Source organism: Glycine max, chromosome 19 (genome assembly GCF_000004515.6).
Source record: "Glycine max cultivar Williams 82 chromosome 19, Glycine_max_v4.0, whole genome shotgun sequence".
Classification (NCBI taxonomy): Eukaryota; Viridiplantae; Streptophyta; class Magnoliopsida; order Fabales; family Fabaceae; genus Glycine; species Glycine max.
The window spans coordinates 22,965,349-22,983,472 of NC_038255.2; the positions used below are offsets into that span (position 1 = coordinate 22,965,349).

The window sequence follows — 18,124 nt, forward strand, 5'->3', positions numbered from 1 at the left end:
AAAATAAATAAATAAATATTTTATTCAATAATAGCTTATTTAAATAATTGAATTTTTATAAAAATATAAAAAATTTAAAAAATTATTTCTTTAACTTTTATCAACTATATTTAATTAAAAAAATCATTTCAAAATATCCAAAATGTAAATTATAAGTTAACTAAATATTATAAATACTAATGTGTGGTTAAACGAATACTTACGTATAATGTTAATGATTGACACAGTGATATAAAATAGTGGAAGAATTTATATTTAATATTTTTATCGTTTTTAAAATTTTCTTAAGTCAACATAATCTGTTAGTGTAAATGAGATTAGTCTATAACCGAAAGTATTAGAAGACACTTGTCGTCTATTACCTAGGAAAAAAAATCTAGTTACGTGTGTACTTCCGTATTTTGAAAAGGATGAGACTATCCTACCCTGGTCGGGTAGTTGGAATTGGGAGAGAAACCCATTGGTTTGGTTCACCACTTTGGAATTTGGAAACTTCAACGACTCTTCATCTTTACCCATAGTCATCACAAAACCACGTCAACCCACCGCATTATTCACCGATTCACGAGTCCAGAGTTTCTCTGCGTCGAGTTGTGTACTAGTCAATTAAAAAGATTCCCTCATAATCTACATTATCCTCTTTATAAATTACAATATATATCAAAATCTTCAATGAAAACATTTTTAATTTGTTTTCCTAATCTCTTATGTTTTATAATATTGTTCATCTATTCTTTAAATTAAATTATAATTTTCAAAAAATATCAATAATTCAAAATAAACTTTTATCACAATATTATTTTATATGTTAAAAATTTATTTATTATACTTTTTTTGGCAGGTTATTCATTATAATATGTATATAGTCAAAAATATTTATTTATTGAAAATTTTAGTTAAATAAGATAAAATTTTATTCTATTCATTACACAAACTAATATTAATAACAGTATTATTTTTAACTTTTTTATAAGATTTTAGAAAAAAAAAATCATTATTGTTAAAGAATAAATTTTTTCACTGCATCACATCTTCTAAAATAAATTTAATTATTTATCCTAACTAAATTTATCTAATATCAATGGAGGGGTCAAAGGGTACACTAGAGATATTGTGTTGTGTAAATTAGACATCTAACTCAATTGGTTGAGAAAAGTGTTGAATGATGTAAATCTCTTGCTACCTTATTCAAGAAGAAAAAGAAAATAAAAAAAGAGATGTTGCGCCATATAAATGAAACAGCTATAAGAGAATGCATCAAGACATATATGATAGCCAAATAGGTATTCAGAGAAGGCAAAATGAGCTTGGGGTATTGCACCATAAGGTCTACGCCACGCAAGTTTGGGATCTCATTCACTGTGCCAGACCGTGTCACTGCAGAGATCAATGACAAGAAGAGAGTCATAGGGAAGCACCCTTTGAGGATCACTAGAATTCCCTCAGGAGGACCAAGTGAGTTTCATAGGATCATGCAAGAGGTTGAGAAAGGGCCATCATCCACTTTGACTCTGAAGAAGAGAAAAAATTATGATGATGATGACACAAAGGAGGAGTATTTGGTTAGTCACAAAAGGGCCTACCATAGAAGCCGCTTCAATGATTGGTATGTCCAAGTGTTTTATTTTGAGAATTGTGGTCAGAACCAACCCTCAGAACCTAACACATGAGGGAGGGCTCTTTTCACTCACTTGGTTCAACTTTGAAGTTGCTCGCCTTGCCTTCTTTCAATTCTGTAAGTAAATGTTATGTTATAGGTGCTACCGGATTAATTAGTATTATTATTATCCTTGTAAAGCTTTTGCATTTTAGTTTTTTTTTATATTTTTTTTAATCTTTACGAATCAGAAACCAGGGACAAGGGATCTATAATAATTCATGCATTCTGCTTAACCATCTTCTAGACACCTTTGTAGCTTTTGCATTTTGGTTACCTTTTTCTTTTACTTTGGTTTAGTAGTTCTTGTTTTAGTGTTTATGTGAAGTTTTGGATGTTTTGATGTCTTAAATGGTCATTGCCTTATGAAATGTAAATTTTTACTACTAAAATCGTGAGTATGTTATCATCAAGTGTGACTTTAGAGTTTTGACAACCAAACACTAGTTGGTTACAGTGGAGTAGATTGCAATCCCAAGTAAATTATTCTTGTAATTTTAGAAGTTCAAACTTCAAATCTTAACTGCCACAGTTATACCCGTGGAGTTTAGTTATAGAGAAGAAAAGAACAGTTATTCAACTATGTTTTACCCCATATTTATTTTGGTCTTTTCCCTGCAAAATATATATATATATATATATATATATATATATATATATATATATATATATATATATATATTCATAAATTGCAGTAATATTGACAAACATCAAATATGTTTATGCTGTTAAAACAAATAATCAAATTGAAAGAGGCAATGATGATGGATTGAGGATGCAAAGATTAATCTCAATTAACTAATGCAAAGATGTATTATTTTGGAGCTTCAAACTATGGATTTATATGTGGTCTGGTATTTTAAATTCTATTTGTAATATATCATGTATCAAACTATTATCACAATAATAAATAATCAACAAGTGATTAGTCTAAGTGGTGTTAGACTCAATTCCTTTAAGTAAGAATTCGATTTCAAATCTTGTAAATTAAAAAAATGTGATTGGAAAAAAAATCTCACTAAAGAAATGGTCAATCAGATTTCCTGCATCGTCCATAAAATTAATAAATACTCTATTTCAATAATATGATTAAAAAACTATTATTAGAAGAATGCTAGCTAAATAATTGTATTCAAAGGTAGACAGTTAATTAGCAAATGAAAGCAGGGAGAGAAGAGGGATAGAGCAGAAGCAAATAAAAAGGTAAAGTATGGTGACATTATTGATTGAACACTGGATCTGAAATTGTTGAAATTGCTAGGATGACATTATTCACGAACCATCACACTTCTGGAGTACATGCATCTCTCTAGCTAGCTATACTAAATAGATACAAACTCTTGGTTCCTCTAGAATATTCTGATCACCCATCTCCAACTTCTCACACTCCCTGTGTTGTGCCCCTTTTGCAAGCAAACTTGAATAATCTTTAATAGTGTCAAATGAGGTAGAAGTGACAATGGAAGCTTGGTTTTTAACTTTTGGTCGTACTAGAAAAGATAAAATAAGTACAAGAGAAGCCATGGCATGGACAATGAAAACCAAACTCCAATCTAAACCAACAGATTAAAGATCACTGTGTCAGATTATGGTTATATAAGTGAAGAAGCGGTATTGCCAGCCAGGAATTAATGAACATGTAGGAGGGACAACTCTGTCCACATGCTTTTGCTTGTACTTTTCATTATTACTAGAGAAAATTTGGCCATTGTGCTACCAAAGTAGTTGGGGTTGTTGGGAACCTCATCCTTTGATAATTAATGAGACACAAGAATGTCAAGTTAGATTTTGGTTGGAACTTTTATGAGTGCATCAAATTTGAACGTTTGGTTATTAATTGGGTATATGGTCACTTTTCATGAGTGTAAAATTGTGATAATTTAGTTCTCCAAAAAAAATAATTCTGAAATAGTTTTTTAAAGAATAAAAAGTGTGTCAAAAACGTTTTGTTATTAAGTGTGAAATGTTTATTTTAATTTATACATCTATGTTGTAGATCATTTGGTCATTAAATTATAATGTTTAAGAAATAATTTGATATTAAGTTATAATTTTTTAGAATCAATTTATTATTAAATTATAAAATTTAGGAATTATTTAACAAAGGACACTCCACATTTAATTATAAGATATTTTTTATGTACTTTTTATAAATTTAGGAACTATTTCAGAATATTTTTTTTCCTAAAATAATTATCATCCTTTAAACCTTCAAGGACAAAAGGGGATTTTATATTAATATGATTAATTAGTTGATTTTACTTAAAAATTTAAATCTAACTCAAACTAAGTTATGTTCAGCAAAATTAGCCAAAAAAATAATTAGAAGTTGAAAAACTAGTTTATTATGTTATAAGTATTCAATAAAATTAGTTGATAAAGTAACTGAAAAATGTAAATGAGAAAAAAATAATAAAATCATAATTTATTTAAAAAGAATAATCAGAAAAATTGATAAATATATTAAGGATAAAATATATATATAAAGTTAGAAGTTGACATTATATGCTACTTTCAAAAAATACCATAATCCATTAAAAACTACTAAAAAAATTATTTATCAAACACTTAAACAAGTTTGTTAGTTGGTTAGTATGGAAAAAATATTAAAAATTAATTTAAATATCTTGTTAAATATAACCTAATCAACTTTTTAGGCTTTCGTATTTACTTCTTTTATTTTTTTTTTATCCTTTTTTCCCATTCATTTTAATCTTCTTATCTAATATTATAATATGCTATATTTTTGTTATTTATCTAAATTTTTATGATATTCAACGTAAAGATATTAATAAGATGTAAAATATAATTTTAGAAAAAGTTATATTTCAATTAAAAAAATATGTGCTTCGAATTTATTCAATAATTATATAAAATTAGTGAAGAGAAATGATTAGTTTATAGTATCATTAAATATAAAATTTCATTAAAAAAAAAAAGATAACTTGTGAGAATAAAAATTTATAACATTGGAAGTGTTTACTTCACAAAATTTTATCGGATACCCGAGAATATAGATATAAGAATATATATTATTTGTTAAAAAAAAATATTCCTAAACATAATGCATTTCGTGTTACGTACTAATATTTTTTTCATCTTCTTATTCTCATTTAAATGAGTGGGAATCTTATATTCTTATGGGAACATTTAAAATTAAAATAATTTTTCTCTTTTCTTTATTCTACCTCATTTATCTATGTATTTAATATTTTTATTTTAAAATTAAAATAAAATTAGAATTATTTCCAAAAATTAAAATTATTTTCCAAACATTTTTTTATGAAAATAACATTCTCGAAAATATAATCAAATCTATGAAACAAACATCCCATAATGATTTATTGTTTAGCTTGACTCGATCGAAAATCTCTTTGACTAAATCAACCCAATTTTATAAACAAAATCAATCGATTTCGATTGATTCAGAATTTCGGATTTGTTGAAAATTTTAAAAAAACAATCCAATTAAATTTAAGTAGTTTAGATTTATTTTATCTCAAGCTCTAATCAAACTAACCCATGGAAATCTTTAATCTAGTGTATTTCAATATTTCAACTATAAGTTTTTTATATTCTTTTTCTTTTCTTTGTTTACTATTGTGTAATCAACCTTTCTGTTTTTCCACTTGACAATTGCTAAATATGAGAGACAGTGCATGTTCACACTTGCCAGAGAAAATATAAAGGAGAACTACTGATATTCGTACACCTGGGTAAATTGGGATGAAAAGAAAAAGGAAGAAAATAAAGAAAAATAAGTGTCACACGGAGGATCCACCCAAAACTTGTCTATTGCATGTACTACGGTTACACATCCATCTACTTCCACACTCCCTGACACAACAAAGTGCACATTTAAGTATGTGTAAACAGCTTTACTAAAATATTTTTTATTTCAAATTTATGGGTAAATTTTACATAATTTGTATTCATTGTTCAATATTGTTTTGCTTAGTTTATTTCTAACTGTTCCTCTAAACAAAATCTAATTGAAGGCTAGACTTTATCTTAATAGCAATTAGCAAGCGTAATATCCAAAAAACAAATACATGCTTAAAACCCCACCATTGCACTGGCACCCTCTTCCTTTTAAATTAGTCCCAGTTAAAAAAACACAATATAACTTAGTTGTAAATCAACTATTGTTTAGTTTTCTTTTAATAAAGTAAGGTATAAAGAGCATCATAACAACACTCATAATCTCAATTAGGTTGACACTGAAGGTAATCCTAAGCTTCATACCCTGATATTATTCATAAAAAGCAAAACAAGAGAAAGTATGGAGGGGTCAAACCAATTATATCAACAAAATAACACTCGACAGAATCTATAAGAAGGTAAACCTAATTTATTATGAAGAAAATCCTCTGTAATGAAATTAGGTAAACTATGCCAGCATTTGAATCCAACATTTGTAACTCCAAAAGATGCCAAAAAACGCATACGGCTGATAACATGAAAACAACTAAATCAACATTAATTTTTAGATAAATGGTTATTTTTGTCCCTAAATATGTACATAGAGAGTGCTCACAAATTAGTCTTCCTAAAAATTTAAATTTTAGTTCCTGGAAGGAAAAAAAGTACAACAAATTTATCCCTTCGTTAATTTTCGTTTGTTACCATTAACGAAAAAGAACATACATGTTAGATTCATGGACGAATTTGTCAGTACTTTGAAATGAAAATGACTATTTATCCAAAATATAATTTAAATTTCATCTTTTTCCCTTTTTTAATAGTTGTAAGCATAACATTACAATAAGTACATAAAAAAAGTATTATGCTTATTATTATTATGTTTGTTCTAATTTATGCTTATTTTTTTTCTATTTTTTAAGTGTTTATTATAATGTTATACTTGTAACTATTAAAAATAAGAGAAAGTGAAAATTAAATTATATTTTGAATAAATAGTTATTTTCATCTCTAAATGTGTAGAACCTTGATAAATTTGTCCCTGAATATATGATGTAGGCTCTTTCATTAACCATAAAAGTTAATAAATGAATGAATTTATTGTACTTTTTTCACTTTCAGAGATGAATTTATGAGTGTTCTATATATTTAATGAAAAAAATAATTATTTATTCTTAATTTTTATAGAACTTTTTAACCCGATGCTAAATTATTACTTGCGTATACATTTGGTACGTACGTACTTGCATCATTCATATTTATAAAATAGGTCTGCACGAATTTAACAAACACTACTCAAGGAAGATTTAATACACTAGCTAGCTATCAAATGCTTCCATTTTTTTTAAATAAAAAGATAAATTAAATGGTTTTTGTTTTAAACATTACAACACTAGTACGCATTTACTTACGATGCAGTAAATAACGCATTTAACATTTTTATTAAGGTTTACTAGCAATTTTTACTCCCAAATTTTTCATTTTTGATGAATTTTATCCCAACAAATTAATTTGGAATATTTTACCTCTTATTTTTAAGAAACTTATGAATTTTATCCTCCTTCAATTTACTCCTAACATAATTATATTTTTTATCTAACTTTTATTTTTTTGGGCAAATTTTGCCTTTAAGTTTTTTATTTTTTTTGTTAAATTCAGTAAAAAAACAAACATTTTTATTAAGATTTACTAGCAATTTTTACTCCCAACTTTTTCATTTTTCGTGAATTTTATCCCAACAAATTAATTTGGAATATTTTACCTCTTATTTTTAAGAAACTTATAAATTTTATCCTCCATCAATTTACTCCTAACATAATTATATTTTTTACCTAACTTTTATTTTTTTGGGCAAATTTTGCCTTTAAGTTTTTTATTTTTTTGTTAAATTTTATTCCTAATTTTTTATTTTTTTACAAATTTTAGTCTCAACTTTTGTGTTTATTAATGAATAAATGATAAAATAAAATTCATAAATTTCTTAAAAGTTGAGATAAAATACGGTAAATCAATTTGTTGAAGATAAAATTTGTAAAAAATAAAAATAAAAATTACAATTAAGCCTTTTATTAATAACTTCACTATACCTTATTCTTGGTAAGATGAAGGGTGTGGTGCATTCAGTATATTCCACACAGTATGCATGTCCTCCTTTTGTTTAACCCACCCCATGTGGCGTGGGGCTGAGTTGAGTGCCCCGTGAGTTAGGTGGAATTTGCCATGACTGTCAACTAAACTAAACACCCACTTAAAACATTGATGTCACTAATGTTAAAGTGGCAATTTAAACTATAACATAAGAGAGTGACACCATCCACAATCAGAATCTAGAAAACGACTTTGGAACTTAGTAGTAATCTTGCATTAAACATAAGAGTTTAATTTTAACACATGCAAACACTGGTTATCTAACTTAATCACATGTCACTTCAAGTATGTACTACGCGTATAGCAACTTATTAGAATACTATTAGTTGTCCTATAACCATTAATGAAACTATAAAAGTTGTTGAGTAAACAGTCATTTTTATCTTTGAAAATGTAAAATACTTGTTCTTCAAAAATGAAAAAGTAAAATTTAGTCATGGTAAGTGTAAAAGATGAGACAAACCCGTCTCACCATTAACTTTCATCTTTAATGTTAAAAAATTTGCCTATATGACATGTATAGACGAAAATATTATGAAATTAATGCTCACGTGGATATAAGGACTAAAATTACTAACAAATACATCTTTAAATTTAATAACTTATTGACATTTTCATCCTTAAAACATACAACAAATATATAAACTTAATTAGTTATCATCAATAATAAGATACATGTACTAACAACACATTAGACTTAAAAGTTTCTAATTTTCATATTGCAAATATTTATTATAATTATAATTATATTTATAATGGCAACATATCACTCAAGAATCAAGACCCAAGCACAGGCAAGAAAGGGATAGGTTCTCAAATAAAAAATTAATTTATCATATCTTAAATAAATTATCCACAAGTAAAAGTAAACAAATATGAGAAATCTAGCGACCAGAACTACAAAATTTTTATAGCTTTCCCAAACTCAATTAATAACCACCTATATAGTTATATATAATATATTATAATAAATATTTGCAAACTAAGCTTGGAAAAACTATAATACATTATAATTATATAGGTGGTCATTGACTCAGCATCAGAAAGTTACAAAAATATTATAGTCTTGGTTACTAGACCTCTCATGTTGATTTCCTTTTACTTGTGGATGATTCATTTAAGATCTGACAAATTGATTTTTTATTTGAGAACCTACTCCTATCTTGCCTCCTTTTGAGTCTTGATTCATATAATTACAATTGTAATACATTATAATAAATATTCACAATAACAAAATCAAAAACTTCTAAATTTAACGTGTTGACTGGTACACATATCTTATTATTGATGTCAACTAAATAGGTTTATATATTTGTCGGTAAGTTATATTTTTTAAGGACAAAAATATCAATAAATTATTAAATTTAAGAACATATTTATTAATAACTTTAGTTTCTATGTTCACATAAATATTAATTTCATGATATTTTCTCTCCTACGTGTGTCACGTAATTGAATTTTCTAACATGAATAATGAAACGAATGTCTCATTTTTTACACATTCCAATGACTAATTTTTTACCCATAAAAGTGATTGAAGTTCGATACTTATTGGTTAATGGTAAGATCTAAACCCTCCAACTTTTAACATCAACAATACGGACAATACTTAATCACCATGGTAATGAGTTTCTTTGATACATGAATGAAAAAGTGATTATATATATATATATATATATATATATATATATATATATATATATATATATATATATATATATATATATATATATAGTATTAATAATAATTTTGGCAAATTAATACTAATAATGTTATTAATATTATTAGCAGATTAATAATATGAATATATGTGCAATTTTTAATCCATATTTAATGTCAAAGACAAAAATGAAAAAAATACTATATTGCTAGGCCAAAAATATATTTAAGAAAAAAATACAAACATCTAAAAAGTCTTTGTAGACATACATGTAGACATAAGAGTTTTTGGTCTTTTCAATAAGTTGAACTTAAGTGAACCTAGATCCAAATGTCCAATTCCCACAAGACAGGTGTAGAATTTTTTATTTTTGTTTTTGATAACAGAGAGGTAAAGAATTTTAATTTAACTGAGCCACAAACCTAAAATGAGTCTCAAAATTGACCACCCAAACTTGTAAAGATGCTTGAAGGTCCCACCGATAACCAAAGGTCCTAATCACAGTAGCTATACAACAACAACAACAACAACAACGCCTTATCCCACTAGGTGGGATCGGCTACATGGATCAACTTCCGCCATAATGTTCTATCAAGTACCATACTTCTATTCAAATCATTAAGTTCGAGATCCTTCTTGATAACCTCTCTTATACTCTTTTTGGGTCTTCCTCTGCCTCGAATTGTTTGTCTTCTCTCCATTTGGTCTACTCTCCTCACTACAGAGTCTACCGGTCTTCTCTTTACATGCCCAAATCACCTAAGTCTATTTTCCACCATCTTCTCTACAATAGGCGCTACTCCAACCCCCTCTCTAATAGCTCCGTTTCTAATTTTATCCTGTCGAGTCTTACCACACATCCACTGCAACATCCTCATCTCCGCTACACCTACTTTAGTTTCATGTTGGCTCTTGACCGCCCAACATTCTGTTCCGTACAAAATCGCCGGTCTTACTGCAGTCCGATAAAACTTTCCCTTTAGCTTGATCGGTACCTTTGCATCACATAACACCCCCGATGCTTTTCTCCATTTCATCCATCCTGCTTGAATGCGATGATTCACATCCCCTTCAATTTCTCCATCATCCTGTATTACAGACCCAAGATATTTAAACCGTGTGACTTGAGGGATAATATGGTCTCCTATTTTCACCTTTGAGTTAGATACCCTCCTACTTTTGTTGAACTTACATTCCATATACTCCGATTTGCTTCTGCTTAGGCGAAAGCCATGTGTTTCTAGAGCTCGTCTCCAAGTTTCCAACCTCTCATTCAACTCCTTCCTCGACTCTCCAAGGAGGACTATGTTATCTGCAAAAAGCATGCATCTCGACGCTATCTCTTGGATTTGTTCCGTGAGGACATCCAGAATTAAGGTAAAAAGGTAGGGGCTAAGGGTTGACCCTTGATGCAAACCAATTGTGATGGGAAAATCGTCTGACTCTCTACCCTGTGTCCTAACACTAGTCGATACCCTATCATACATATCTTGGATAGCTCGAATATATGCAACCCTAACCCCTTTCTTCTCTAGAGCTTTCCACAAAATCTCTCTAGGCACTCTATCATACGCTTTCTCCAAGTCAATAAAAATCAAGTGCAAGTCTTGTTGGTCCATGCGATATTGCTCCATCACCCGCCGAATCACAGTAGCTATAAAATAAAAAAAATTTTAAAAAAAAAAACCTTTACATAACTTGTTAGCATTTACTTATGAAAAAACACTTTTTATTAAAAATTTCTCTAAAAGCATTATTCTTATTTATATAGGGGGTGTGGTACATTTACCATACTCCACAATCACTACTCCTGAACTCCACCTTGTCTTGCTGTGTCCTTTAACCCACCCCATGTGGGGTGGGGCTGAGTTAGGTGGAATTTGCCATGCCTGTGAACTAAATTAAACACCCACTACAAGCATTGGTTGATGCCACTAATGTTAGAGTGGCAGTTTAAACTATAGCATAAGAGAGTGACACCATCCACAATTAGAATCTAGAAAACGACTTTGGAACTTAGTAGTAGCAGTAGCCTACATCCAACATAAAGTGTTTAAACACATTCAACACTGATTATCTTTAACTACATGGTGTCACTTCAATGTAGCAACTTATTAGTTGTCTTAAACCATTATTAAAAGATAGCACAAGCAGATTATTACTCTCATACACTTTAGCCTGGAGGCCAGTTCATCTGTCTTCCCCCGAGGAGGTGCACATGAATGTGGTAAACTGATTGGCCTGTCAAAAATGAAATCGTAACCCAATATATTATAGAAAAATCACTCACGAACCAATTACTCAAATGGAAGATGATTTATCAAAGTTCAAGTGTTGGCATGGAGAAGAGCACTTACATCCTTTCGGCCCATCGTTAATTACAATCCTGAAGCCGTCGTCGAGTCCTTCTTGCTTCGCAACCAGCTTGGCAGTGTACAGAAGGCGGCCAAGAATCTCAAAGTGCCTCTCCTCAGCCTGCAGAACAATCAATAACAATATAAGTACAAGCACAATTGATACAGAAATTTCTGTCACCCAATTTAATTTGGCAAAAAGAAAAAAGTAGTGTTGATGAAAATAACGAATGTCATCATCACGAATGTGCAGTAGAGATTTCTTTTCTTTTGCTGTTGTTTAGAAATATATTTGCAATTGAGTAAAGATCCATAAAAAGGAATGAATATAATTTCAAACTACTATTTCAACTTTAGGCACTACAAAAACTGGTATATTAATTTGAAATACATGGGAATTAATGAAGAAATTTAGTGTGATAATTGACGAGTTGTCTGTGAATGCGATTGGGGATTACATTAATTGAATAGGTTTCATGACCTTACATTTCCACAAATATAAATAATAAATAAACAAGACAGTTTGCATTATTTTTTCCTTCACGAAAAAAAATTAGAAAAGAATAATTTCTGTCCATGACTTCAATTTATTATTTTCCATCCATGTTTTTAGGTTTTCCTCCAACCATGTTAACCAGGCTCTCTTCCATCTCATCTAATTTCCTCATTGGTGCCTCCACTCATCAGTTCAGGAGACCAAATCAATTTAGGGACACTTCATTGCCCAGTATTTGCCAGCATAGGCCATCACTTAGAAAAAGAGACCATAGCAAGTTATAACATGGACATTAGTAAGATGACATTACACAAGAAAAGTAATTGACACTAAATGGCTAAACAGACATGGAAGAGAAAAAAGCTGATTAAAAAGGTCCTAATAGTGTTTTAAGGGTGAAATATATCGTGGTAACAAAATGAAAGGATTGCTAATATGAAGTGTAGTAGCTAGGGTTATCTATACGAAGAAGAAACTAGGAGACAGACTAGAGAAGGGGGAGCTCAAGGATGGAAGGAACAGCAAGAGAATATGCTGTCAATGTCATTAACCAAAATTTTATGTCTAAACAGACATCCATCCAGGGTGCTTAGCAATGCATTCTAAAGCTCACTTCTAACTAGATTTGCAGTATAATAAAGAGCTATGGCTGCAAACAGGTAATTGATTTTCCAAACATTTGGGACAGCATAATATGCTTATGTAGACAGAAAGAGCCACTAATAAATACCTTGGATAGACCACTTAACCCGTCTTTGAATTTAGGAATGATAAGAATATGTGTAGGAGCTTGAGGAGTTATGTCCCTGAAGGCAAGCACCTGTCAAAAGGGGGAAAAACAATAGGATCATGAATAGTTATTATAAACCATTACATCAAATGACATAGCATGACCAGAATGCTGGGCAACAGTGGAAACTTGCTAAAGCTAAAATGCAGAGAGAGTAGAAAAAGGAAATATATATGTGACATGTCATAAAAGATAAAATTAAAAAAATATCCCCAAGTCTATTTTGGCAAGTTAGGAATACTCGTTTTTCATTTAACCAACCATAATAGCATAAAGCACAGAGGTTCTGGACAAAATCTGGCCATGCTTTCTTTACAATAAGCGCAGAAATGGCCGAAAAGAGAGACTGAGAGCGTGTTAACAAATAAACATTTTATTGATATCAACAATGACTGTCAGAAAACAATATTCTGATCATGAAATTGAATTGTTTTCAAGGGAGAAGAAATTAGGAAGGGAAAAGTGGAGAGGAAAAAAAATCAAACAGAACCCAAATAAAAAATGTTTTAAAAAAAAATTAATCTGAAGGGGGGAAATCTGCAAAGTACCTATAATTTACCAACATTTTAGCCATAAATTCAATGGTCAATAGTCATTCATGCAGAAGTCTAGAATAAAATGGCTGAGGGGCAACCAAGGAAACAATAGAAATGTATTACAAAACTCGACATTTTAGCCATAAATTCAATGGCCAGTAGTTATTCATGCAGAAGTCTAGAATCAAATGGCTGAGGGGCAACCAAGAAAGCAATAGAATTGTATTACAAAACTCAATTTGGTAAAAAATTACCATATAGAAATTGAAATATCCATGTAAAGACATTATTAGTTAGCAAGAACTCGAGTACTCCAATAAATTTGACAGTGTAATCAACTTTTTTACATTGAGCTAGAGAAATAAAGCTCTAATTAAGAACTTGCAATCAGTACAAATGTTATTTTTCTGTGAAAGCTGTCAGTTCACATAGATTATTAAAATATCTAATTTCTTTAAAAATTGAAAAATGTAGAACCATTTTATTATATGTTTACATATTAATATGTTTAGGCACTAGACAGCAAAGTTTCATAAACTATGAGAGCCAGGACTTCCACTCAAACTAAAAAAAATAAAAAATAAAAACAATGAATTTTCAACATAAATGTAGGTTGTACTGTTTTCACAATGAATAGCAAATTTCTGAATTTATCCATCATATGTTCACCAAGGAAACACCAACACAGCACTCGCCACTCATAAATACAAGCATAGAACAAAACACATCAGGCAGCATTACATTACCTTGTCATCCTCATAAACCACAGTAGAAGGAATCTCCTTATTGATGATCTTGTCAAATCTGCACATCAAAGAATACAACATTAATGATAGGTACTCATACAAGTATCACAAAAACTGAGATGCCTTCTCAGCACAAAGAGGTAGAAGAACCTCTGGTTCTTGCATTTAAATGTGGATATGTGCACCAACTCCATCATAGACATATTAAAAACAGTGATCAAATTCCACCAAATGCAAAAACCAGTAAACTAAGCAAACAAACAACTTCAAATGGAAATGGACCATCCAATCAAGCAAGGCAGAAGAACAGCATCAAAAGCACACCCCTTAAACAATTTTTTCCAAAAAAAAAAACTGACTGCTATATAAAAAAAAAATCATGAAAATTTGAATACTCATTAACCCAAACAACATAAAAAAGCAATTATTATTGAGTCAAAAGCACAAATTATGCTTGAGATATTAGGTAATGGTCATATTCCTACAATTTATGGTTGCAGTGTATTGGATGTTTTATTACTTAACATGCAATATTTGATTGAAATAACAGAATCGCACCAAAAATTACTTTAAATTGCATCAAACATAAAATGTAATAATGCTGAGCAAATTCAATCAAATGCAAAAACCAGTAAAACTAAGCAAACAGCCACTCCAAAATGGAAATGGATCATCCCATCAATCAAGCATGCATCTTCAGAGCATAAAAAAGCACCAGTAAGCGTACACCCATATTAAACATTTATTTTCCAACAATGTGTAACAAAAAAAAAGGTTGAAATTTTGAATACCCAATGGCCCCGGCAACATAAAAATGCAAACTTTTTAGGGTTTTAGCAAACTAACAACGATAATCAGAACATCAAACAGATGGAAGGCAAGGAATTTTGTGAAACAAAGAGATACCCATTAAAGAGGGGAAGATGAAATGGTGTTCAGAACAAAAGAGCAACAAAGGAGAGAAGAGTGGGGTGGTAAAGGAGGAAGCTTCGAAGCATACATGGTAGGAGCATCAGCATCAGAGGGAGTGACGGCAAGAGCCGCTTGCTTCTCTGAAGCCATGATGGGGCTGGATCTAGCGAAGTGTGATGACAACACAGAGATTCTTTTACTTATATTGTTGTTGTTGCTGCTATTGCCACTCATTCATAATAAAATAATGGTGTGCTTAGGGAACCCCAAATCCAGTGAATGAACTTTGGGCTGAATCCAACCGGGTTCGTTTTTTTGTTGCTAAATAAGGAGGAATGCAACCGGGTTCGTTTTCTTAGGATCAGAGGTTGTAATGTTGTGCCTTTTTGTCTTTGATGCTTGTGCCAATGATAAGTCACCACGTCATTGATCTGTATTATTTTATTGATATTCTCTTTTGTTTAGTAGATTTATTTATTTATTTATATTCATTCATGTATTTCTCCCGTTGAAAGCATGCCAATAGGGGTGGGTTACGTGACAGGGTATAGTCTGCGAACCGTGCAAATAACTTTGTGGGCTTAACTTGTGGGCTTACATGCTAGTTCGGAGACTTTGATGGCAATTGCTAGGGGCACCCAGCAACATTGCTGGTGCACCCAGCAATTTTTTAAAAACTCAAAAATGTCCGTGTACTTATTCCTTATATAAAAACTGTTTTTTTTTTCATTCTTCCTTTTTGCTTTCTCTCTCCTACGTTTCCTCCACTCTGGTGCGCGTTTTCTCCATTCTGGTGCGTTTTCTCCGTTCTGGTGTTTGTGCTGTGCGATTTTTGTCGGTGTTGGTTGTGCTTGTGCTCTTCTTTGGTGTGATATTTGTCAAGTAAGGTACGTAGCTGGTTTGTGTGGTTGATTGTTTATTTTTGGTAGTAGAATGGTGTAAGTTTGGACGCAAAAAATTTTCTTCCGGGGAACACATTACAACTGCAGAAGAAAAAAACTTGTTCCGAGGAGTCACGTGGAAGACGTCTTCCGTGAGATTCCACGGAAGAAGCAGTCTTCCACATTTGCAATATCAACTGCGGAAGACTGCTTCTTCCATGGAGTAATTTGTTTTATTTTATGATTTTTTTGTTTTAAGATTATTTTGAATGTTATTTTGGTTAATTCTATTTGTAATTTATGTGAAACATAAAAATATATTTGTTGGTTGAATTGTTGATTTTTTTTTTTTGCCTAGGCTGAGGTATTTTTTGGTTAAATGAGCTTTGTAGGTTATAATTTTGGAATTATGTAATTAAAAGTTGAATTTGGTTATGTATATGTAGATTAAATATTTGTGTGAGGTTGTCAAATGTTGAATTAGTTTGATATTGATAGTTTGTAAATTTTTTTGGGTTGCTGTATTGTTCAAATTATTTAGTTGAATGTTGAATCAGGTGATAGTTATACTTTGAATTAAGATGGACGAAGATCAATTGGCATATTACAGTGCGATGTCCGAAGAAGTTGATATGGATTTTCAAAATGAAGAAGAAGATTGTGGTGTGAATGAAGCACATGTTGATTGTTCAGATGCTTTTAATACTTTTCAGGTAATCATGTCGATCAATTTTAATTGTTTGGTCTAATGTATGATTTGTGTAAAAATTAATATGTCGTGGTTGTGTCCTAGGTCTTTGAAACCCAAGAAGATGTTTTGAAGTGGGCTCGAACGGTTGCCCGTGAAAATGGTTTTGTTGCAGTAATTATAAGGTCTGATACATATATTGGCAGCAGAGGAAGAACTTCATTTGTCTTAATTGGGTGTGAAAGGAGCGGTAAGTACAAGGGTAGAAAGAAAGAATTTGTTAGAAAAGACACAGGTACTAGAAAATGTGGTTGTCTATTTAAGATTCGTGGAAAACCAGTGCATGGAGGTGAAGGTTGGGCGGTGAAGCTGATTTGTGGGATTCACAACCATGAATTGGCGAAGACCTTAGTTGGACATCCATATGCTGGGAGATTGACAGATGATGAGAAGAATATCATTGCTGATATGACGAAGTTGAATGTGAAACTAAGAAACATCCTGCTAATGTTGAAGGAGCACAACAGCAGCAGTTGCACCACAATCAAACAAATCTACAATGCAAGAAGTGCATACCGTTCTTCAATCAGAGGAGATGACAGTGAAATGCAACACCTAATGAGGCTCCTTGAATGTGACCAATACATTCATTGGCATAGATTGAAGGATGAAGATGTGGCGCGTGATTTGTTTTGGTGTCACCCAGATGCAGTTAAGTTATGTAACGCATGTCATCTTGTTTTTTTTATAGACAGTACCTACAAAAAAAATAGGCACAGGCTCCCATTGCTTGACATTGTGGGGGTAACACCAACCGGGATGACTTTCTCTGCTGGGTTTGCATATCTAGAGGGTGAGTGCGTGAACAATCTTGTATGGGCATTGGAACGGTTTCGAGGCCTTTTTTTTAAGAAATGATCGTCTTCCTGTTGTTATTGTCACAGACAGAGACCTAGCCCTGATGAATGCTGTGAAAGTTGTGTTTCCGGAGTGTAAGAATTTGTTGTGCAGGTTTCACATAGACAAGAATGTGAAGGCAAAGTGTAAATCGCTTGTTGGTCAGAAGAATGCTTGGGACTACGTAATGGATAGTTGGGGTAACCTGGTAGATTGTCCTTCGGAACAGGAGTTCCCTGAGCACCTTCAAAGGTTTCAAGTAGTGTGTTCCTCGTGACCAATGCTCATTGACTACGTATGTGAGACATGGATTGTCCCAGACAAGGAGAAATTTATCTTGGCCTGGACGAATAAGGTGATGCACCTAGGCAACACAACAACAAATAGGTATTTAAATGTTTTATTATATTAGTCAAGTTTCTTTTAATGATTGTTTGG

General features: G+C 31.0%; 1 protein-coding gene across 1 annotated transcript; it reads right to left on the reverse strand.

The window, feature by feature from the left end:
* Positions 1 to 11,377: 11,377 nt before the first annotated feature.
* LOC100527347 (uncharacterized) lies at positions 11,378 to 15,458 on the reverse strand. The gene is given in 5 exon segments (NM_001251627.2): positions 11,378 to 11,627; positions 11,744 to 11,861; positions 12,967 to 13,056; positions 14,309 to 14,366; positions 15,309 to 15,458. Coding segments are annotated over 5 exon segments (480 nt in total). The 5' UTR covers positions 15,455 to 15,458; the 3' UTR covers positions 11,378 to 11,559.
* Positions 15,459 to 18,124: the final 2,666 nt, after the last annotated feature.